The sequence below is a fragment of the Delphinapterus leucas genome, chromosome 13, assembly GCF_059928025.1.
Source record: "Delphinapterus leucas isolate spDelLeu-1000000601 "Yukka" chromosome 13, BTC_Dleu_Yukka2, whole genome shotgun sequence".
NCBI classification, from domain to species: Eukaryota; Metazoa; Chordata; class Mammalia; order Artiodactyla; family Monodontidae; genus Delphinapterus; species Delphinapterus leucas.
In genome coordinates, this window is record NC_143141.1 from 54,574,108 (window position 1) to 54,598,071 (window position 23,964).

General features: G+C 39.0%; 1 protein-coding gene across 2 annotated transcripts in view; it reads right to left on the bottom strand.

The window, feature by feature from the left end:
- The window catches only part of GTF2A1L (general transcription factor IIA subunit 1 like), a 61,942-nt gene that overhangs the window by 30,793 nt on the left and 7,185 nt on the right, over positions 1-23,964 (bottom strand). The window contains exon 2 of one of the 2 annotated variants that reach the window (XM_089922352.1): positions 6,797-23,325. In XM_089922352.1, coding sequence (XP_089778478.1) covers positions 6,797-6,883 — 87 coding nt within the window. In that variant the 5' untranslated portion in view covers positions 6,884-23,325. The remainder of the gene's footprint in view (positions 1-6,796; positions 23,326-23,964) is intronic. The other variant, XM_022573893.2, reaches the window with a different exon arrangement.

A 23,964-nucleotide genomic window follows, 5' to 3' on the forward strand; every position in this document is an offset into this window, starting at 1 on the left:
CAAAGACAAAGGAGAAGCCACAATGAGACGGCAGGAGGGGCGCAATCACAATAAAATCAAATCCCATAACTGCTTGCTGGGTGACTCACAAACTGGAGAACACTTAGACCACAGAAGTCCACCCACTGGAGTGACGGTTCTGAGCCCCACATCAGGCTTCCCAATCTGGGGGTCCGGCAACGGGAGAATCACACTTGGAAGGCTAGCAGGAATTGATTGCAGGACTTTGACAGGACTGGGGGAAACAGAGACTCCACACTTGGAGGGCAAACACAAAGTAGTGTGCGTGTTGGGACCCAGGGGAAGGAGCAGTGACCCCATATGAGACTGAACCAGACCTACCTGTTAGTGTTGGAGGGTCTCCTGCAGAGACAGGTGGTGGCTGTGGCTCACCATGGGGACAAGGACACTGGTAGCAGACGTTCTGGGAAGTACTCCTTGGCGTGAGCCCTCCCAGAGTCCGCCATTATCCCCACCAAAGAGCCCGGGGAAGTCTCCAAAGTTGGGTTGCCTCAGGCCAAACAACCAAGAGGGAGGGAACACAACCCCACCCATCAGCAGACAAGTGGATTAAAGTTTTACTGAGCTCTGCACACCAGAGCAACACCCAGCTCTACCCACCACCAGTCCCTCCCTTCAGGAAGCTTGCACAAGCCTCTTAGATAGCCTCATCCACCAGAGGGCAGACAGCAGAAGCAAGAAGAACTATAATCCTACAGCCTATGGAACAATAACCATATTCACAGAAAGACAGACAAGATAAAAAGGCAGAGGGATAGGTACCAGATGAAGGAACAAGATAAAACCCCAGAAAAACAACTAAATGAAGTGGAGACAGGCAACCTTCCAGAAAAAGAATTCAGAATAATGATAGTGAAGATGATCCAGGACCTCAGAAAAAGAATGGAGGCAAAGATCGAAAAGATGCAAGAAATGTTTAACAAAGATCTAGAAGAATTAAAGAGTAAACAAACAGAGATGAACAACACAATAACTGAAATGAAAAATACACTAAAAGGAATCAATAGCAGAAAAACTGAGGCAGAAGAACAGGTAAGTGACCTGGAAGACAGAATGGTGGAATTCACTGCCTCAGAACAGAATAAAGAAAAAAGAATGAAAAGAAATGAAGACAGCCTAAGAGACAACATTAAATGCAACAACATTCGCATAACAGGGGTCCAAGAAGGAGAACAGAGAGAGAGAAAGGACCCGAGAAAATATTTGAAGAGACTACAGTCGAAAACTTCCCTAACATGGGAAAGGAAATAGCCACCCAAGTCCAGTAAGTGCAGAGAGTCCCATACAGGAGAAACGCAAGGAGAAACACACCGAGACACACAGTAATCAAATTGGCAAAAATTAAAGACAAAGAAAAATTACTGAAAGCAGCAAGGGAAAAACAACAAACAACATACAAGGGAACTCCCACAAGGTTAACAGCTGATTTCTCAGTACAAACTCTACAACCCAGAAGGGAGTGGCATGATATACTTAAAGTGATGAAAGGGAAAACTTACAACCAAGATTACTCTACCTGGCAAGGATCTCATTCAGATTTGACGGAGAAATCAAAAGCTTTACAGACAAGCAAAAGCTAAGAGAATTCAGCACCACCAAACGAGCTCTAAAACAAATGCTAAAGGAATTTCTCTAAGTGGGAAACACAAGAGAAGAAAAAGATCTACAAAAACAAACCCAAAACAATTAAGAAAATAGTAATAGGAACATATGTATCGGTAATTAAACATGAATGGATTAAATGCTCCACCCAAAAGACACAGCCTTGCTGAATGGATACAAAAATGAGACACATATATACGCTGTCTACAAGAGACCCACTTCAGACCTTAGGGACACAGACTGAAAGTGAGGGGATGGAAAAATATTCCACGCAAATGGAAATAAAAAGAAAGCTGGAGTAGCTACACTCACAGCAGATAAAATAGACTTTAAAATAAAGAATGTTATAAGACACAAGGAAGGACACTACATAATGATCAAGGGATCAATCCAAGGAGAAGATATAACAATTATAAACATATATGTGTAAGGTCGGATCTTAACGAACGGCACCGCAAAACAGAGGAAAGCTTCAAGTGAGCTTTATTAGGGAGTGCTTCCGGGCGAGGTTCACCGGTCCGAGAGAAAGGGGCCAGAGAAGTCGCACCCGGGTGAGGGTTGGGCAAGATTTTATAGGGGAAGAAGGGAAAGGGGTGTGGTGAATCTGGGAAGGCGCAGGGTATTCCGTATTTGGTGGTCTTTTCGGGTATCCTGGGGGACCGTTAGTCCCGCCCCTCAAAAGGCGGGAAGGCTGGGCTGGGTTCAAAGTCCCCAGGTCAGTTCCTGGAACTGGGTGGTCCGGAATGTCTCCAGGGCAGTTTCTGGAACTGGGTGGTCCGGAGAATTTCGTTCTGATGCAACCTGTGAATCTGCTTGTGTTCCCCTGCCTCCGGCCAGTTGGCCTTACAATATGCACCCAACATAGGAGCACCTCAATACATAAGGCCACTGCTAACAGCTATAAAAGAGGAAATCGACAGTAACACAATAATAGTGGGGACTTTAACACCTCACTTACAACAATGGACAGATCATCCAAACAGAAAATTAATATGGAAACACAAGCTTTAAATGACACAATAGACCTCATAGATTTAATTGATATTTATAGGACATTCCATCCAAAAATGACAGATTACACTTTCCTCTCAAGTGCAGACAGAACATTCTCCAGGACAGATCACATCTTGGGTCACAAATCAAGCCTCAGTAAATTTAAGAAAACTGAAATCATATCAAGCATCTTTTCTGACCACAACGCTATGAGATTAGAAATCAATTACAGGGAAAAAAAACATAAAAACACAAACACATGGAGGCTAAACAATACATTACTAAATAAACAAGAGATCACTGAAGAAATCAAAGAGGAAATCAAAAAATAACTAGAGACAAATGATAATGAAAACACGACGATCCAAGACCTATGGGATGCAGAAAAAGCAGTTCTAAGAGGGAAGTTTATGCTATACAAGCCTACCTCAAAAAAAAGAAAACTCTCAAATAAACAATCTAACCTTACAACTAAAGGAACTAGAGAAAGAAGAACAAACAAAACCCAAAGTTAGCAGAAGGAAAGAAATCATCAAGATCAGAGCAGAAATAAATGAAATAGAAACAAAGAAAACAATAGCAAAGATCAATAAAACTAAAAGCTGGTTCTTTGAGAAGATAAACAAAATTGATAAACCACTGGCCAGACTCATCAGGAAAAAGAGGGAGGGCTTCCCTGGTGGCGCAGCAGTTGAGAGTCCACCCGCCAATGCAGGGGACGTGGGTTCGTGCCTCGGTCTGGGAAGATCCCACATGCCGCGGAGTGGCTGGGCCCGTGAGCCATGGCTGCTGAGCCTGCATGTCCAGAGCCTGTGCTCCGCCATGGGAGAGGCCACAACAGTGAGAGGCCCGCGTACCGCTAAAAAAAAAAAAAAAAAGGAAAAAGAGGGAGAGGACTCATATCACTAAAATTAGAAATGAACAAGGAGAAGATACAACAGACACCACAGAAATACAAAGCATCCTAAGAGACGACAAGCAACTCTATGCCAATAAAATGAACAACCTGGAAAAAATGGACAAATTCTTAGAAAGGTATAACCTTCCAAGACTGAACCAGGTAGAAATAGAAAATATGAACAGACCAATCACAAGTAATGAAACTGTGATTAAAAATCTTCCCACAAACAAAAGTCCAGAACCAGATGGCTTCACAGATGAATTCTATCAAACATTCAGAGAAGAGCTAACATCCATTCTTCTCAAACTCTCCCAAAAAACTGCAGAGGAAGGAACACTCCCAAACTCATTCTATGAGGCCGCCATCACCCTGATACCAAAACCAGACAAAGATACTACAATAAAAGAAAACTATAGACCAATATCACTGATGAATATAGATGCAAAAATCCTCAACAAAATACTAGCACAGAATACAACAACATATTAAAAGGATCATACACCATGATCAAGTGGGATTTATACCAGGGATGCAAGGATTCTTCAATATACGCAAATCAATCAATGCAATACACCATATTAACAAAGAATAAAAACCATATGATCATCTCAATAGATGCAGAAAAAGCTTTTGCCAAAATTCAACACCCATTTATGATAAAAACCCTCCAGAAAGTAGGCAGAGAGGGAACTTACCTGAACATAATAAAGGCCATATATGACAAACCCACAGCCAACATTGTTCTCAATGGTGAAAAAGTGAAACCATTTCCTTTAAGATCAGGAACAAGACAAGGTTGTCCACTCTCACCATTATTATTCAACATAGTTTTAGAAGTTTTATCCACAGCAATCAGGGAAGAAAAAGAAATAAAAGGAATCCAAATCGGAAAAGAAGAAGTAAAGCTGTCACTGTTTGCAGATGACATGATAGTAAACATAAAGAATCCTAAGGATGCTACCAGAAAACTACTAGAGTTAATCAATGAATTTGGTAAAGTAGCAGGATACAAAATTAATGCACAGAAATCTCTTGCATTCCTAGACACTAATGATGAAAAATCTGAAAGAGAAATAACGAAACACTCCAATTTACCACTGCAACAAAAAGAATCAAATACCTAGGAATAAACCTACCTAAGGAGACAAAAGACCTGTATGCAGAATACTTTAAGACAGTTATGAAAGAAATTTAAGATGAAGCAGATGGAGAGATATACCATGTTCTTGGATTGGAAGAATCAACATTGTGAAAATGACTATACTACCCAAAGCAATCTACAGATCAATGAAATCCTTGTCAAATTACCAACGGCATTTTTTACAGAACTAGAATAAAAAATCTTAAAATTTGTATGGACACATGAAAGACCCCGAATAGCCAAAGCAGTCTTGAGGGAAAAAAACGGAGCTGGAGGAATCAGACTCCCTGACTTCAGACTATACTACAAAGCTACAGTAATCCAGACAATATGGTACTGGCATAAAAACAGAAACAAAGATCAACGGAACAAGATAGAAAGCCCAGAGATAAACCCACGCACCTATGGTCAACTAATCTATGACAAAGGAGGCAAGGATATACAATGGAGAAAAGACAGTCTCTTCAATAAGTGGTGCTGGGAAAACTGGACAGCTACATGTAAAAGAATGAAATTAGAACACTCCCTAACACCATACACAAAAATAAACTCAAAATGGATTCGAGACCTAAAATGTAAGACCAGACAGTATAAAACTCTTAGAGTAGAACATAGGAAGAACACTCTTTAACAAAAATTAAAGCAAGATCCTTTATGATCCACCTCCTAGAGTAATGGAAATAAAAACAAACAAATGGGACCTAGTGAAACATCAAAGCTTTTGCAAAGCAAACTACAAACAAGACAGAAAGACAACCCTCAGAATGGGAAAAAATATTTGCAAATGAATCAATGGACAAAGGACTAATCTCCAAAATATATAAACGGCTCATGCAGCTCAATATTAAAAAAACAAACAACCCAATCAAAAAATGGGCAGAAGTCCTAAATAGACATTTCTCCAAAGAGGACATACAGATGCCCACAAAGCACATGAAAAGCCACTTAACGTCATTAATTATTAGAGAAATGCAAATCAAAACTACACCTCACACCAGTTAGAACTGGCATCATCAGAAAACCTACAAATGGGCTTCCCTGGTGGCGCGGTGGTTGAGAGTCCACCTGCCAATGCAGGGGACGCGGGTTCATGCCCCGGTCCGGGAGAATCCCACGTGCCGCGGAGCGGCTGGGTCCATGAGCCATGGCCACTGAGTCTGCACGTCCGGAGCCTGTCCTCCGCAATGGGAGAGGCCACAGCAGTGAGAGGCCCACGTACCGCAAAAAAAAAAAAGAAAGAAAACCTACCAACAACAAATGCTGGAGAGGGTGTGGAGAAAAGGGAACCCTCTTGCACTGCGTTGGTGGGAATGTAAATTGATACAGCCACTATGGAGAACAGTATGGAGGTTCCTTAAAAAACTAAAAATAGTATTACCATATGACCCAGCAAACCCACTACTGGGCATATGCCCAGAGAAAACCATAATTCAAAAATACACATGCACCCCAATGTTCACTGCAGCACTATTTACAATAGCCAGGTCATGGAAGCAACCTAAATGCCCATCGACAGACGAGTGGATAAAGAAGATGTGGTACATATATACACTGGAATATTACTCAGCCATAAAAAGGAACGAAATTGGGTCATTTAGAGAGACGTGGATGAATCTAGAGACTGTCATACAGAGTGAAGTAAGTCAGAAAGAGAAAACAAAATATCGTATGTTAACGCATATATGTGTAACCTAGAAAAATGGTACAGATGAACTGGTCTTCAGGGCAGAAATTGACACACAGATGTAGAGAACAAATGTATGGACACCAAGGGGGAAAGCGGTGGGGGGTGTGGGGGGTGTGATGAATTGGGAGATTGGGATTGACATGTATACACTGATGTGCACAAAATGGATGACTAATAAGAACGTGCTGTATAAAAAAATAAATAAAATAAAATTCAAAAAAAAGAATAGATTTTTAAATGCACATAATATCACAAAGTTGGTAGAGACAGAAATGACATAACATTAATGCCATACCATACTGAAAATGCTATTTAATACTATATACTCTCTGATTATATTTTGTCCTTATTCAGGCTTTGCATTGTACAATGACAAACTGTTTTAAAGCTGAAAAGAAAAATTTAAAAAAAAAAAAAAAATATATATATATATCTTAAATAAGATACATACCAGTTCTGCTGTGGTAAAAGTGGGAAGAGTTTTACCAGCAGGAATAAGTAACGATGCTGTATAGGAAACAAAACAAAAATTACACATTCGTTAGAATTTACCAACTGAATAAAATTGCTAAGCATACCTTATTTTTTAAAAATGTTTTCCATCACTAACATATTCAAGCATGATGCATTCTAAACTTTCTGAGTCCACGTGAGGTAAAAGTATTTAATTACATCTCTTCCCAACAATTTTAAGTAAAGTATAGGTTAGTTGTAAGTCTTTAAGTAGAGGTTATAGATTATAGTATAGATTTCCAAAATGAAATCTCATTGTAATCAAGTATACTGTAATATAGAAATCCATAACAAAATACCTAAAAGGTTGTCTTTAGGAAGCCAATGTACCACTAAACCTCCATTACAACTTTTTAGACGGGAGAAAAAGTAGTATTTGTTAAAGTGGCATGTTTCCAACCAACTATTCTTTGAGCAAAAAAATGTAACCCAACATAAACCATTCCAAATCGTATAGGTTCAAAAAAAATTTCAATTCACCAATTCAACCTGCAATAAACCTACAATTTCATATATCTTTCCTTTATTATCACCAATTTTCTATGCTAACTATCCCTTCATTTATCATACATCTAAAAGACTGACATGAGAGAAACCAAGATGGTGGAGTAGAAGGACGTGCTCTCACTCCCTCTTGCGAGAACACCAGAATCACAACTACCTGCTGGACAATCATCGACAAGAAGAGACTGGAACTCACCAAAAAAGACACCCCATATCCACAAACAAAGAAGAAGCCACCATGAGATGGTAGGAGGGGCGCAATCACAATAAAATCAAATCCCATAACTGTTGGGTGGGTGACTCACAGACTGCAGAACACCTATAGCACAGAAGTCTACCCACTGGAGTGAAGGTTCTGAGCCCCACGTCAGGCTTCCCAACCTGGGGGTCTGGCAATGAGAGGTGGAATTCCTAGAGAATCAGACTTTGAAGCCTAGTGGGAATTGATTGCAGGACTTCGACAGGACTGGGGGAAACAGAGACCCCACTCTTGCAGGGCACACACAAAGTAGGGTGCACATCAGGACCCAGAGGAAGGAGCAGTGACCCCAGGGAAGACTGAACCAGACCTACCTGCTAATGTTGGAGGGTCTGCTGCAGAGGAGGGAGGTGGCTGTGGCTCACCGTGGGGACAAGGACACTGGTAGCAGACGTTCTGGGAAGTACTCCTTGGTGAGGGCCCTCCAAGAGTCTGTCATTAGCCCCACCAAAGAGCCCAGGTAGGCTCCACTGTTGGGTTGCCTCAAGCCAAACAACCAACGGGGAGGGAACCCAGCCCCACTCATCAACAGTCAAGAAAATTAAACTTTTACTGAGCTTTGCCCACCAGAGCAACAGTCAGCTCTACCCCACAACTAGTCCCTCCCATCAGGAAACTTACACAAGCCTCTTAGATAGCCTCATCCATCAGAGGGCAGAAAGCAGAAGCAAGAAGAACTACAACCCTGCAGCCTATGGAACAAAAACCACATTCAAAGAAAGAAAGACAGGGCTTCCCTGGTGGCGCAGTGGTTGAGAGTCTGCCTGCCGATGCAGGGGAAACAGGTTCGTATCCCGGTCCGGGAGGATGCCACATGCCATGGAGCGGCTGGGCCCATGAGCCATGGCCGCTGAGCCTGTGCGTCTGGAGCCTGTGCTCCACAATGGGAGGAGCCACAACAGTGAGAGGCCCGCGTAGCACAAAAAAAAAAAAAAAAAAAAAAAAAAGACAGACAAGATGAAAAGGCAGAGGGATAGGTACCAGATGAAGGAACAAGATAAAACCCCAGAAAAACAACTAAATGAAGTGGAGACAGGCAACTATCCAGAAAAAGAATTCAGAATAACGATAGTGAAGATGATCTAGGACCTTGGAAAAAGAATGGAGGCAAAGATTGAGAAGATGCAAGAAATGTTTAACAAAGACCTAGAAGAATTAAAGAACAAACACACAGAGATGAACAATACAATAACTGAAATGAAAGCTACACGAGAAGGAATCAACAGCAGAATATCTGAGGCAGAAGAACAGATAAGTGACCTGGAAGACAGAACGGTGGAATTCACTGCCTCGGAACAGAATAAAGAAAAAAGAATGAAAAGAAATGAAGACAGCCTAAGAGACAACATTAAACACAATAACATTAGCATTATAGGGGTCCCAGAAGGAGAAGAGAGAGAGAAAGGACCTGAGAATATATCTGAAGTGATTACAGTCAAAAACTTCCCTAACATGGGAAAGGAAATAGCCACCCAAGTCCAGGAAGCGCAGCGGGTCTCATATAGGATAAACCCAAGGAGAAACATGCTGAGACACATAGCAATCAAATTGACAAAAATTAAAGACAAAGAAAAATTATTGAAAGTAGCAAGGGAAAAACAACAAATAGCATACAAGGGCACTCCCATAAGGTTAACAGCTGATTTCTTAGTACAAACTCTACAATCCAGAAGGGAGTGGCATGATATACTTAAAGTGATGAAAGGGAAAACCTACAACCAAGATTACTCTACCCGGCAAGGATCTCATTCAGATTTGACGGAGAAATCAAAAGCTGTACAGACAAGCAAAAGCTAAGAAAATTCAGCACCACCAAACCAGCTCTACAACAAATGCTAAAGGAACTTCTCTAAGTGGGAAACACAAGAGAACAAAAGGACCTACAAAAACAAAACAATTAAGAAAATGGTCATAGGTACATACATGTCAATAATTACCTTAAACGTGAATGGATTAAATGCTCCAACCAAAAGACATAGGTTTGCTGAATGGATACAAAAAGAGAACCATATATATGCTGTCTACAAGAGACTCACTTCAGACCTAGGGACACAACAGACTGAAAGTGAGGGGATGGAAAAGGATATTTCATGCAAATGGAAATCAAATGAAAGCTGGAGTAGCTATACTCATATCAGATAAAATAGACTTTAAAATAAAGAATGTTACAAGAGACAAGGAAGGACACTACATAATGATCAAGGGATCAATCCAAGGAGAAGATATAACAATTATAAACATATATGCACCCAATATAGGAGCATCTCAATACATAAGGCCACTGCTAACAGCTATAAAAGAGGAAATCGACAGTAACACAATAATAGTGGGGGACTTTAACACCTCACTTACAACAATGGACAGATCATCCAAACAGAAAATTAATAAGGAAACACAGCTTTAAATGACACACAGACCTGATAGATTTAATTGATATTTATAGGACATTCCATCCAAAAATGACAGATTACACTTTCCTCTCAAGTGCGGATGGAACATTCTCCAGGACAGATCACATCTTGGGTCACAAACCAAGCCTCAGTAAATTTAAGAAAATTGAAATCATATCAAGCATCTTTATTGACCACAACGCTATGAGATTAGAAATCAATTACAGGGAAAAAAAACATAAAAACACAAACACATGGAGGCTAAACAATACATTACTAAATAAACAAGAGATCACTGAAGAAATCAAAGAGGAAATCAAAAAATACCTAGAGACAAATGACAATGAAAACACGACGATCCAAAACCTATGGGATGCAGCAAAAGCAGTTCTAAGAGGGAAGTTTATAGCAATACAAGGCTACCTCAAGAAACAAGAAAAATCTCAAACAAACAATCTAACCTTACACCTAAAGGAACTAGAGAAAGAAGAACAAACAAAACCCAAAGTTAGCAGAAGGAAAGAAATCATCAAGATCAGAGCAGAAATAAATGAAATAGAAACAAAGAAAACAACAGCAAAGATCAATAAAACTAAAAGCTGGTTCTTTGAGAAGATAAACAAAATAGATAAACCATTAGCCAGACACATCAAGAAAAAGAGGGAGAGGTCTCAAATCACTAAAATTAGAAATGAACACGGAGAAGTTACAACAGAAACCAAAGAAATACAAAGCATCCAAAGAGACTACTACAAGCAACTCTATGCCAATCAAATGGACAACCTGGAAGAAATGGACAAATTCTTACAAAGGTATAACCATCCAAGACTGAACCAGGAAGAAATAGGAAGTATGAACAGGCCAATCACAAGTAATAAAATTGAAACTGTGATTAAAAATCTTCCAACAAACAAAAGTCCAGGACCAGATGGCTTCACAGATGAATTCTAAGAAACATTTAGAGAAGAGCTAACACCCATCCTTCTCAAACTCTTCCAAAAAATCGCAGAGGAAGGAACACTCCCAAACTCATTCTATGAGGCCACCATCACTCTGATACCAAAACCAGACAAAGGTACTACAAAAAAAGAAAATTACAGACCAATATCACTGATGAATATAGATGCAAAAATCCTCAACGAAATACTAGCAAACAGAATCCAACAGCACATTAAAAGGATCATACACCATGATCAAGTGGGGTTTATCCCAGGAATGCAAGGATTCTTCAATATATGCAAATCAATCAATGTGATATTAACAAATTGAAGAAGAAAAACCATATGATCATCTCAATTGATGCAGAAAACGCTTCTAACAAAATTCAACACCCATTTATGATAAAAACCATCCAGAAAGTAGGCACAGAGGGAACTTACCTCAACATAATAAAGGCCATATATGACAAACCCACAGCAAACCTCATTCTCAATGGTGAAAAACTGAAAGCATTTCCTCTAAGATCAGGAACAAGACAAGGATGTCCACTCTCACCACTATTATTCAACATAGTTTTGGAAGTCCTAGTCATGGCAATCAGAGAAGGAAAAGAAATAAAAGGAATACAAATTTGAAGAGAAGAAGTAAAACTGTCACTGTTTGCAGATGACATGATACTATACATAAAGAATCCTAAAAAGGCCACCAGAAAACTACTAGAGCTAATCAATGAATTTGGTAAAGTAGCAGGACACAAAATTAATGCACAGAAATCACTTGCATTCCTATACACTAATGATGAAAAATCTGAAAGAGAAATTAAGGGAACACTCCCATTTACCACTGCAACAAAAAGAATAAAATACCTAGCAATAAACCCTCCTAGGGAAACAAAAGACCTGTATGCAGAAAACTATAAGACACTGATGAAAGAAAGTAAAGATGATACAAATGGAGAGATATACCATGCTCCTGAACTGGAAGAATCAACATTGTGAAAATGACTACACTACTCAAAGCAATCTGCAGATTCAATGCAATCCCTATCAAATTACCAATGGCATTTTTCACAGAGGTAGAACAAAAAATCTTAAAATTTGTATGGAGACACAAAAGACCCCGAATAGCAAAAGCAGTCTTGAGGGAAAAAAACGGAGCTGGAGGAATCAGACTCCCTGACTTCAGACTATACTACAAAGCTACAGTAATCCAGACAATATGGTACTGGCATAAAAACAGAAACAAAGATCAATGGAACAAGATAGAAAGCCCAGAGATAAACCCACGCACCTATGGTCAACTAATCTATGACAAAGGAGACAAGGATATACAATGGAGAAAAGACAGTCTCTTCAATAAGTGGTGCTGGGAAAACTGGACAGCTACATGTAAAAGAATGGAATTAGAACACTCCCTAACACCATACACAAAAATAAATTCAAAATGGATTCGAGACCTAAATGTAAGACTGGACACTATAAAACTCTTAGAAGAAAACATAGGAAGAACACTCTTTGACATAAATCACAGCAAGATCTTTTTTGATCCACCTCTTAGAGCAATGGAAATAAAAACAAAAATAAACAAATGGGACCTAATGAAACTTAAAAGCTTTTGCACAGCAAAGGAAACCATAAACAAGACAAAAAGACAACCCTCAGAATGGGAGAAAATATTTGCAAACGAATCCACGGACAAAGGATTAATCTCCAAAATATACAAACAGCTCATGCAGCTCAATATTAAACAAACAATGCAATCCAAAAATGGGCAGAAGACCTAAATAGACATTTCTCCAAAGAAGACATACAGATGGCCAAGAAGAACATGAAAAGCTGTTCAACATCCCTAATTATTAGAGAGATGCAAATCAAAACTACAATGAGGTATCCCCTCACACCAGTTAGAATGGGCATCATCAGAAAACCTACAAATAACAAATGCTGGAGAGGGTGTGGAGAAAAGGGAACCCTCTTGCAGTGTTGGTGGGAATGTAAATTGATACAGCCACTATGGAGAACAGTATGGAGGTTCCTTAAAAAACTAAAAATAGAATTACCATATGATCCAGCAATCCCACGACTGGGCATATACCCAGAGAAAACCATAATTCAAAAAGACACATGCACCCCAATGTTCACTGCAGCACTATTTACAATAGCCAAGTCATGGAATTAACCTAAATGCCCATTGACAGATGCATGGATAAAGAAGATGTGGTACATATAACAATGGAATATTACTCAGCCCTAAAAAGGAACAAAATTGGGTCATTTGTAGTGACGTGGATGGATCTAGAGACTGTCATACAGACTGAAGTAAGTCAGAAAGAGAAAAACAAATATCGTATATGAACGCATGTATGTGGAACCTAGAAAAATGGTACAGATGAACCAGTATGCAGGGCAGAAGTTGAGACACAGATGTAGAGAACAAACATATGGACACCAAGGGGGTAAAGCCGCGGGGGGGTGGGGATGGTGGTGTGCTGAATTGGGTGATTGGGATTGACATGTGTACACTGATGTTTATAAAACTGATGACTAATAAGAACCTGCTATATAACAAAATAAATAAAATAAAATTCAAAAATTAAAAAAAATTGGGCTTCCCTGGTGGCGCAGTGGTTGAGAATCCGCCTGCTGATGCAGGGGACACGGGTTCGTGCCCCAGTCCGGGAAGATCCCACATGCCGCAGAGGGGCTGGGCCCGTGAGCCATGGCCGCTGAGCCTGCGCGTCCGGAACCTGTGCTCCGCAATGGGAGAGGCCACAACAGTGAGAGGCCCACGTACAGGAAAAAAAAAATAATAATAAGTCTTAATACTACTCAGCCATAAAAAAGAACAAAATAATGTCATTTGCAGCAACATGGATGAACCTGGAGATAGTCATACTGAGTGAAGTAAGTCAGACAGAGAAAGACAAACATCATATGATATCACTTATATGTGGAATCCAAAAAAATGGTACAAATGAACTTATTTACAAAACAGAAACAGAGTCACAGATGTACAAAATAAACTTACGGTTACCAGGTGGGGAAAGGGGGAGGGATAAATTGAGAGATTGGGATTGATATATACACACTACTATATATAAAATAGGTAACTAATAGGGATCTACTGCATAGCACAGGGAACTCTTCTCAATACTCTGTAATGACCTATATGGGAAAAGAATCTAAAAAAGAGTGGATAGATGTATACGTATAACTGATTCACTTTGTAGTACAGCTAAAACTAACACAATATTTTAAATCAACTATACTCCAATAAAAATTTTTTTTAAATAAGTCTAAAGAACAAATAGTTACTAGAAGGATCTCAGTTGACCAATGTAACCTTAAACCTTACCTCAAGGTTCATTTTACCTACTTGAACCTGACAGAAGACCATTTTGCCTTTTCTTTAATAGAAACAAAAACATTTTAGCATGTTTATGCAGCATGTATATACTGAATGTAATGTATTTTATGGTATTTTTTCACATACTGTATTAAGAAAAACTGTCCTAAAGATCCATTTCTGACAATAGAATGGCTCCATGATATACCACAAACAGCTCAGAAGAGCAAATTTTCTTTAACTAACGATTCTTCTCACATTAAGACAACAGAAGTGAAGCTACAAAGACTGATGGTTAATGAAGTACAAAATTATTTTTATCCTCTGTCATCTATAGCTTTACTTCTTAACCAGCATTCTTTTTGGAAAGGCTAAATTAGAACTGGAGTGGCAGGAACACAATGGTATTAGTCTTAATTAGCTGAAGTGAGAAAAGCTTAGGCTGGTACAGCATAAGCCATAGCCTGAGAGGAAACAAAAATCTGTTAACATACTGTCTGAAGCAATTAAATGAATTTCTTGAGGAAAAATAGCAACAATTCTCCCCTGTTAAATACTCGGCAATAAATCCCAAAGGATAATTCTCTCTACTCATACAAATCAAACAGAGCTAAAAGAGTTTTAAGAGTTTCTTTAGAGCCATCAAAAAAATTGAACTAACAAAATTTTAGAGTAAAGTTTCATGTAGCTTCTACTTAATTTTAATACTAAATTCACAAGTTATATTCATCATTCATATACATTCACTAATTATGTACACCATTATATGTGCCTGAAACATACTTTTTAAAATACTCAAGATAGTGTCAATAACCAATTAAGTTTTAACTGAATACATGTTTTTACTTAAAGTGTCAGAATTTTGGTCTTCAAGTATATATTCTAGAAATAGTAAATTTCACAAACAATAAGCTTTAGAATAAAGGAAGAATTTAATCCGACAAATATAATTTAAGGAGTTTTGCAAAAAAAACAGTATAGCACAACAACATTCACATTTATAAGTGTATTTTTCCCTACACACCAAAAAGTCTTTGATACATTAAGGCAGTTAATCATTTAACAATATTTGGTCCCTCTTTGAACCATACCAAATTTTAATATCCAAGTCACATTATTCAAGAGGTGCAAAAACTGGTAAATTTCTTTTTTGTGACTACTCTTTAGTATATGACTGTCTCCTGATGACCAAACTGAATATTCTAACTCAAACCACCTCAAGAAACAACAACATTGCTGAAAATTTTAACAGATCCAAATTCAAGAACAATAGGACATACAGTTTGTACCTGAAGTTTAAGAGTTTTAATGCTCAAAGATGAAAGCTAACAAATCTCTCAATGTTCCTGGTTCTTCCCTGTCTTCCTCCCACAATGACTGATGGCTTCATCAAAAAGACTATGTGACATGAAGACCAAGTAGCAGAAGATGATTTGAATTGCCCTAGAAATAAGGCAATTATAGACAAAGTGACTACCTGTCCCAGTGTGCTCAGGACAGTTCTAGTTTACACCTCTTATTCTGAGGTTATTATTATTATTACTATTTATTTATTTATTTATGACTGCCTCGGGTCTTCGTTGTTGCGCGCGGGCTTCCTCTAGTTGCGGCAAGTGGGGGCTACTCTTCGTTGCAGTGTGCGGGCTTCTCACTGCGGTGGCTTCTCTTGTTGCGGAGCTCGGGCTCTAGGCACATGGGCTTTGGTAGTTGTGGCATGCGGGCTCTAGAGTGCAGGCTCAGCAGTTGTGGCGCACGGGCTTAGTTGCTCCACTGCACGTGGGATCTTCTCAGACCAAGGATCAAACCCGTGTCCCATGCATTGGCAGACAGATTCTCAACCACTGCACCACCAGGGAAATCCTGAGGTTATTATTAACAGAATCCCATCTCTCTCTCAAAAGTGGATTATAGGGCTTCCCTGGTGGTGCAGCGGTTGGGAGTCCGCCTGCCGATGCAGGGGACGCGGGTTCGTGCCCCGGTCCGGGAGGATCCCACATGCCGCGGGGCGGCTGGGCCTGTGGGCCATGGCTGCTGGACCTGCGCGTCCGGAGCTTGTGCTCCGCAGCAGGAGGGGCCACAGTGGTGAGAGGCCCGCATCCCGCAAAAAATAAATAAATAAATAAATAAAAGTGGATTATAAGCAAAAGACCCAGAACAGCCAATATGATATTCAAGGAGAAAATGATGAACTACTATCACTATCCAACTTCAAGACTTACTGTAAAGCTACAGTAATCAAGACAGTGTACACAAATAGATGGCAAAAAAATAGACAAATACATCAGTGGAACAGAACAGACAGCCCAGAAATAGATCCCCATAAATATAATCAACTGATCTTTGACAAAGAAGCATAAGCTATACGATGGAGCAAAGATAGTCTCTTCAACAAGTAGTGCTGGAACAACTGAACATCCAGTGCAAAAAAAAAATGAACCTAGATACAGACCTTACACGCTTCACAAAAGTTAACTCAAAATGGATCACAGAGCTAAATGTAAAATGCAAAACTATAAAACTCCTGGAAAATAACATATGAGAAAATCTACATGACTTGAGTATAGCAATGACTTTTTTAATACAAGACTGAAGGAACAATCCATGAAAGACATAACTGATAAGCTGGACTTCATTAAAATTAAAAACTGCTTTGCAAAAGACAATGTGAGGAGAATGAGGAGACAAGCCACAGTTTGGGAGAAAATATTTGCAAAAGACGTACCTGATAAGGGACTGTTATCCAAAATAAACAAAGAGACGGAGGACCTTCAAGGTGGTGGAGAACTAAGACATGGAGATCACTTTCCTCCCCACAAATACATCAAAAATACATCTACAGTCTACCGCCATACCATCCTGAACGCACCTGATCTCGTTTGATCTCGGAAAAATACACCTACATGTGGAACAAATACTACAGAATACCTACTGAATGCTGGCAGAAGACCTCAGACTTCCCAAAAGAGCCATGTGGCTCACAGGGTCTTGGTGCTCTGGCCACGGGTCAGGCCTGAGTCTCTGAAGTGAGAGAGCCGAGTTCAGGACACTGGACCACCACAGATATCCCGGCAAGATATCAATATAATATCAATCGTTAAGAGCTCTCCCAGAGACCTCTGTCTCAATGCTTATACCCAGCTCCACTCAACGACCAGCAAGCTCCAGTACTAGACATCCCACGCCAAACAACTAGCAAGACAGGAACACAACCCCACCCATTAGAATAGAGGCTGCCTAAAATCATATTGAGTTCACAAACATCCCCAGAACACACACCAGATGTGGTCCTGACCACCAGAAAGACAAGATCCAGCCTCATCCACCAGAACACAGGCACCAGTTCCCTCCACCAGGAAGCCGACACAACCCACTGAAGCAACCTTACCCACTGGAGGCAGACACCAAAAACAATGGGAACTACGAACCTGCAGGCTGGAGACCCCAAATACACTAAGTTAGGCAAGACAGGAAGACAGAGAAATATATAGCAGATGAAGGAGCAAGGTAAAAACCCACCAGACCAAACAAATGAAGAGGAAATAGGCAGTCTACCTGAAAAAGAATTCAGAGTAATGATAGTAAAGATGATCCAAAATCTTGGAAACAGAATGGAGAAAATATAAGAAACATTTAACAAGGACCTAGAAGAACTAAAGAGCAAACAAACAATGATGAACAACACAATAAATGAAATTTAAAATTCTCTAGAAGGAATCAATAGCAGAATAACTGAGGCAGAAGAATGGACAAGTGACCTGGAAGATCATATAGTGGAAATAATTACCTCAGAGCAGAATAAAGAAAAAAGAATGAACAGAATTGAGAACAGTCTCAGAGACCTCTGGGACAACATTAAACACATCAACATTTAAATTATAGGTGTCCCAGAAGAAGAAGAGAAAAAGAAAGGGACTGAGAAAATATTTCAAGAGAATACAGTTGAAAACTTCCCTAATAAGGGAAAGGAAATAGTCAATCAAGTCCAGGAAGCACAGAGAGTTCCAAGCAGGATAAATCCAAGGAGAAACACACCAAGACACATATTAATCGAACTATCAAAAGTTAAATACAAAGAAAAAATATTAAAAGCAGCAAGGGAAGAACAACAAATAACATACAAGGGAATCCCCATAAGGTTAACAGCTGATCTTTCAGCAGAAACTGCAAGCCAGTAGGGAGTGGCAGGACATATTTAAGTGATGAAAGGGAAAAACCTACAACCAAGATTACTCTACCCAGCAAGGATCTCATTCAAATTTGATGGAGAAATTAAAATCTTTACAGAGAAGCAAAAGCTAACAGAATCCAGCACCACCAAGCCACCTTTACAACAAATGCTAAAGGAACTTCTCTAGGCAGGAAACACAAGAGGAGGAAAAGACTTAAAATAACGAACCCCAAAAAACTAAGAAAATGGTAATAGGAACATACATATCGGGAGTTACCTTAAATGTAAATGGATTAAATGCTCCAACCAAAAGACACAGACTGGCTGAATGGATACAAAAACAAGACCCGTATATATGCTGTCTACAAGAGACCTACTTCAGACCTAGGGACACATACAGACTGAAAGTGAGGGGATGGAAAAAGATATTCCATGCAAATGGAAATCAGAAGAAATCTCGAGTAGCAATACTCAGATAAAATAGACTTTAAAATAAAGAATGTTACAAGAGACAAGGAAGGACACTACATAATGATCAAGGGATCAATCCAAGAAGAAGATATAACAATTATAAATATACAGGCATCAAACATAGGAGCACCTCAACACATAAGGCAACTGCTAATAGCTCTAAAAGAGGAAATCGACAGTAACACAATAATAGTGGGGGACTTTAACATCTCACTTACACCAATGGACAGATCATCCAAAATGAAAATAAATAAGGAAAGAGAAACTTTAAATGACATATTAAACAAGATGGACTTAACTGATAATTATAGGAGATTCCATCCAAAAACAACAGAACACACTTTCTTCTCAAGTGCTCATGGAACATTCTCCAGGATAGATCATATCTTGGGTCACAAATCAAGCCTTGGTAAGTTTAAGAAAACCGAAATCATATCAAGTATCTTTTCGAACCACAACACTATGAGACTAGATATCAACTACAGGGAAAAAAATCTGTAAAAAATACAAACGCATGGAGGCTAAACAATACACTACTAAATAACCAAGAGATCACTGAAGAAATCAAAGAGGAAATCGAAAAATATCTAGAAACAAATGACAATGAAAACATGACGACCCAAAGCCTATGGGATGCTGCAAAACCAGTTCTAAGAGGGAAGTTTATAGCAATATATTCTTACCTCAAGAAACAAGAAAAATCTCAAATAAACAACCTAACCTTACACCTAAAGCAAATAGAGAAAAAGGAACCAAAAAAACCCCCAAAGTTAGCAGAAGGAAAGAAATCACAAAGATCAGATAATAAATGAAAAAGAAATGAAGGAAACAATAGCAAAGATCAATAAAACTAAAACCTGGTTCTTTGAAAAGATAAACAAAATTGATAAACCATTAGCCACACTCATCAAGAAAAAGAGGGAGAGGACTCAAATCAATAAAATCAGAAATGAACAAGAAATTACAACAGACACTGCAGAAATATAAAGGATCATGAGAGATTACTACAATCAACTGTATGCCAATAAAATGGACAACCTGGAAGAAATGGACAAATTCTTAGAAAAGCAAAACCTTCCGAGACAGAACCAGGAAGAAACAGAAAATATAAACAGACCAATCACAAGTAATGAAATTGAAATTGTGATTAAAAATCTTTCAACAAACAAAAGCCCAGGACCAGATGGCTTCACAGGTGAATTCTATCAAACATTTAGAGAGGGGCTAACACCTATCCTTCTCAAACTCTTCCAAAATATAGCAGAGGGAGGAACACTCCCAAACTCATTCTATGAGGCCACCATCACCCTGATACCAAAACCAGACAAAGCTGTCACAAAGAAAACTACAGGCCAGTAACACTGATGAACACAGATGCAAAAATCCTCAACAAAATACTAGCAAACAGTATCCAACAGCACTTTAAACAGATCATACACCATGATTAAGTGGGGTTTATCCCAGGAATGCAAGGATTCTTCAATATACGCAAATCAATCAATGTGATACACCATATTAACAAATTGAAGGAGAAAACCCATATGATCATCTCAATAGATGCAGAAAAAGCGTTTTACAAAATTCAACACCAATTTATGATAAAACCTCTCCAGAAAGTAGGCATAGAGGGAACTTACCTCAACATAATAAAGCCCATATATGACAAACCTGCAGCCAACATCATTCTCAATGGGGAAAAACTGAAACCATTTCCACTAAGATAAGGAACAAGACAAGGTTGCCCACTCTCACCACTATCATTCAACTTAGTTTTGGAAGTTTCAGCCACAGCAATCAGAGAAGAAAAAGAAGTAAAAGGAATCCAAATAGAAAAGAAGTTAAACTGTCACTGTTTGCAGATGACATGATACTATACATAAAGAATCCTGAAGATGCTACGAAAAAACTATTAGAGCTAATCAATGAATTTGGTAAAGTAGCAGGATACAAAATTAATGCATAGAAATCTCTTGTATTCCTATACACTAATGATGAAAAATCTGAAAGAGAAATTAAGGAAACACTCCCATTTACCACTGCAACAAAAAGAATAAAATATCTAGGAATAAACCTACCTAAGAAGACAAAAGACCTGTATGCAGAAAACTATAAGACACTGATGAAAGAAATTAAAGATGACACAAGCAGATGGAGACATATACCATGCTCCTGAACTGGAAGAATCAACATTGTGAAAATGACTATACTACTCAAAGCAATCTGCAGATTCAATGCAATCCCTATCAAATTACCAATGGCATTTTTCACAGAGGTAGAACAAAAAATTTTACAGTTTGTATGGAAACACAAAAGACCACGAATAGCCAAAGCAATCATGAGAAAGAAAAATGGAGCTGGAGGGATCAGGCTCCTGGACTTCAGACTATACTACAAAGCTACAGTAATCAAAACAGTATGGTTCTGGCACAAAAAGAGAAATATAGATCAACAGAACAGGATAGAAAGCCCAGAGATAAACCCATGCACATATGGTCACCTTATATTTGATAAAGGAGGCAAGAATATACAATGGAGAAAAGACAGCCTCTTCAATAAGTGGTGCTGGGAAAACTGGACAGCTACATGTAAAAGAATGAAATTAGAACACTTCCTAACACCATACACAAAAATAAACTCAAAATGGATTAAAGACCTAAATGTACAGCCAGACACTATAAAACTCTTAAAGAAAAACATAGGCAGAACACCCTATGACATAAATCACAGCAAGATCCTTTTTGACCCACCTGCTAGAGAAATGGAAATAAAAACAAAAATAAGCAATGGGACCTAATGAAACTTAAAAGCTTTTGCACAGCAAAGGAAACCATAAACAAGATGAAAAGACAAGCCTCAGAATGGGAGAAAATATTTGCAAACAAAGCAACTGACAAAGGATTAATCTCCAAAATATACAAGCAGTTCATGCAGCTCAATATCAAAAACAACCCAATTCAAAAATGGGCAGAAGACCTAAATCGACATTTCTCCAACAAAGACATACAGATTGCCAATAAACACATGAAAGGATGCTCAACATCATTAATCATTAGAGAAATACAAATCAAAACTACAGTGAGGTATCACCTCACACTGGTCCGAATGGCCATCATCAAAAAATCTACAAACAAGAATTGCTGGAGAAGGTGTGGAGAAAAGGGAACCCTCTTGCACTGTTGGTGGGAATGTATATTGATACATCCACTATAGAGAACAGTATGGAGGTTCCTTAAAACCTAAAAATAGAACTACCATATGACCCTGCAATCCCACTACTGGGAATATACCCTGAGAAAACCATAATTCAAAAAGAGTCATGTACCACAATGTTCACTGCAGCACTATTTACAATATCCAGCACATGAAAGCAACCTACGTGTCCATCGACAGATGAATGGATGAAGAAGATGTGGCACATATATACAATGGAATGTTACTCAGCCATCAAAAGAAATTAAACAGTTATTTGTTGTGACGTGGATGGACACAGAGTCTGTCACACAGAGTGAAGTAAGTCAGAAAGAGAAAAACAAATACCATATGCTAACACATATATATGGAATCTAAAAAAAAATGGTTCTGAAGAACCTAGGGGCAGGACAGGAATAAAGATGCAGACGTAGAGAATGGACTTGAAGACACGGGGAGGGGGAAGGGTAAGCTGGGACGAAGTGAGAGAGTGGCATGGACATATACACAGTACCAGATATAAAACAGATAGCTACTGGGAAGCAGCCACATAGCACAGGGGGATCAGCTCAGTGCTTTGTGTCCACCTAGAGGAGTGGGATAGGGAGGGTGGGAGGGAGACTCAAGAGGGAGGGTATATGGGGATATATGTGTTCGAATAGCTGATTCACTTTGTTCTACAGCAGAGACTAACACACCATTGTAAAGCAATTATACTCCAATAAAGATGTTAAAAAAAAAGTAAAAAAAAAGATAAATAAAAGGCAAATTTACTAAAAAAAAAAAAACACAAAGAACTCTCAAAACTTAACAATAAGCAAACAAACCAATTAAAAAATAGGCCAAAGACCTAAATAGACACTTCACCAAAGAAGATATATATATGGCAAATAAGCATATGAAAAATATAAAAGATGCTCCATATCATATGTCATTGGGGAAATGTAAATTAAAACAACGAGATACCACTACACCACTATTGGAATGGACAAAATTCAGAACACTGATAACAGCAATATGCTGGCAAGTGTGCGGAGCAACAAACTCTCATTCATTGCTGGGGAATGTAAAATGGTTCGGCCACTTTGGAAGACAGTTTGACAGTTTCTTACCAAGCTAAACATACTCTTACCATATGATCCAGCAATCACACTTCTTGGTATTTGCCCAAAGGAGCTGAAAAGTTATTTCTTCACAAAAACCTGCACACAAATGTTTACAGCACTTTTATTCATAATTGTCAAAACCTGGCAGCAACCAAGATGTCATCCCTCAGTAGGTGAATGGATATATAAACTGTGGTACCTCCGGACAATGGAGTATTATTCAGTGCTGAAAAGAAAGGAGCTATCAAACCATGAAAAGACATGGAAGAAACTTAAAGATCATATTACTGAACTTCCCTGGTGGCACAATGGTTAAGAATCCATCTGCCAATGCAGGGGACACGAGTTCAAGCCATGGTCCGGGAGGATCCCACATGCCACGGAGCAACTGGGCCCGTGTGCCAGAACTACTGAGTCTGTGCTCTGGAGCCCACAAGCCACAATTGCTGAGCCCACCATGCCACAACTGCTGAAGCCTGTGTGACTAGAGCCTGTGCTCTGAAGCGGGAGAAGCCGCCGCAATGAGAAGCCCGTGCACCGCAACGAAGAGTAGCCCCCGCTCACCGCAACTAGAGAAAACCCGGGTGCAGCAACGAAGATCCAACGCAGCCAAATATAAATAAATAAATAAATTTTTTTAAAAAAAAATCATATTACTAACTGAAAGAAGCCAACCTGAAAAGGCTGTATACTATAGCATCACAACTACATGACATTCTAGAAAAGGCAAAACTA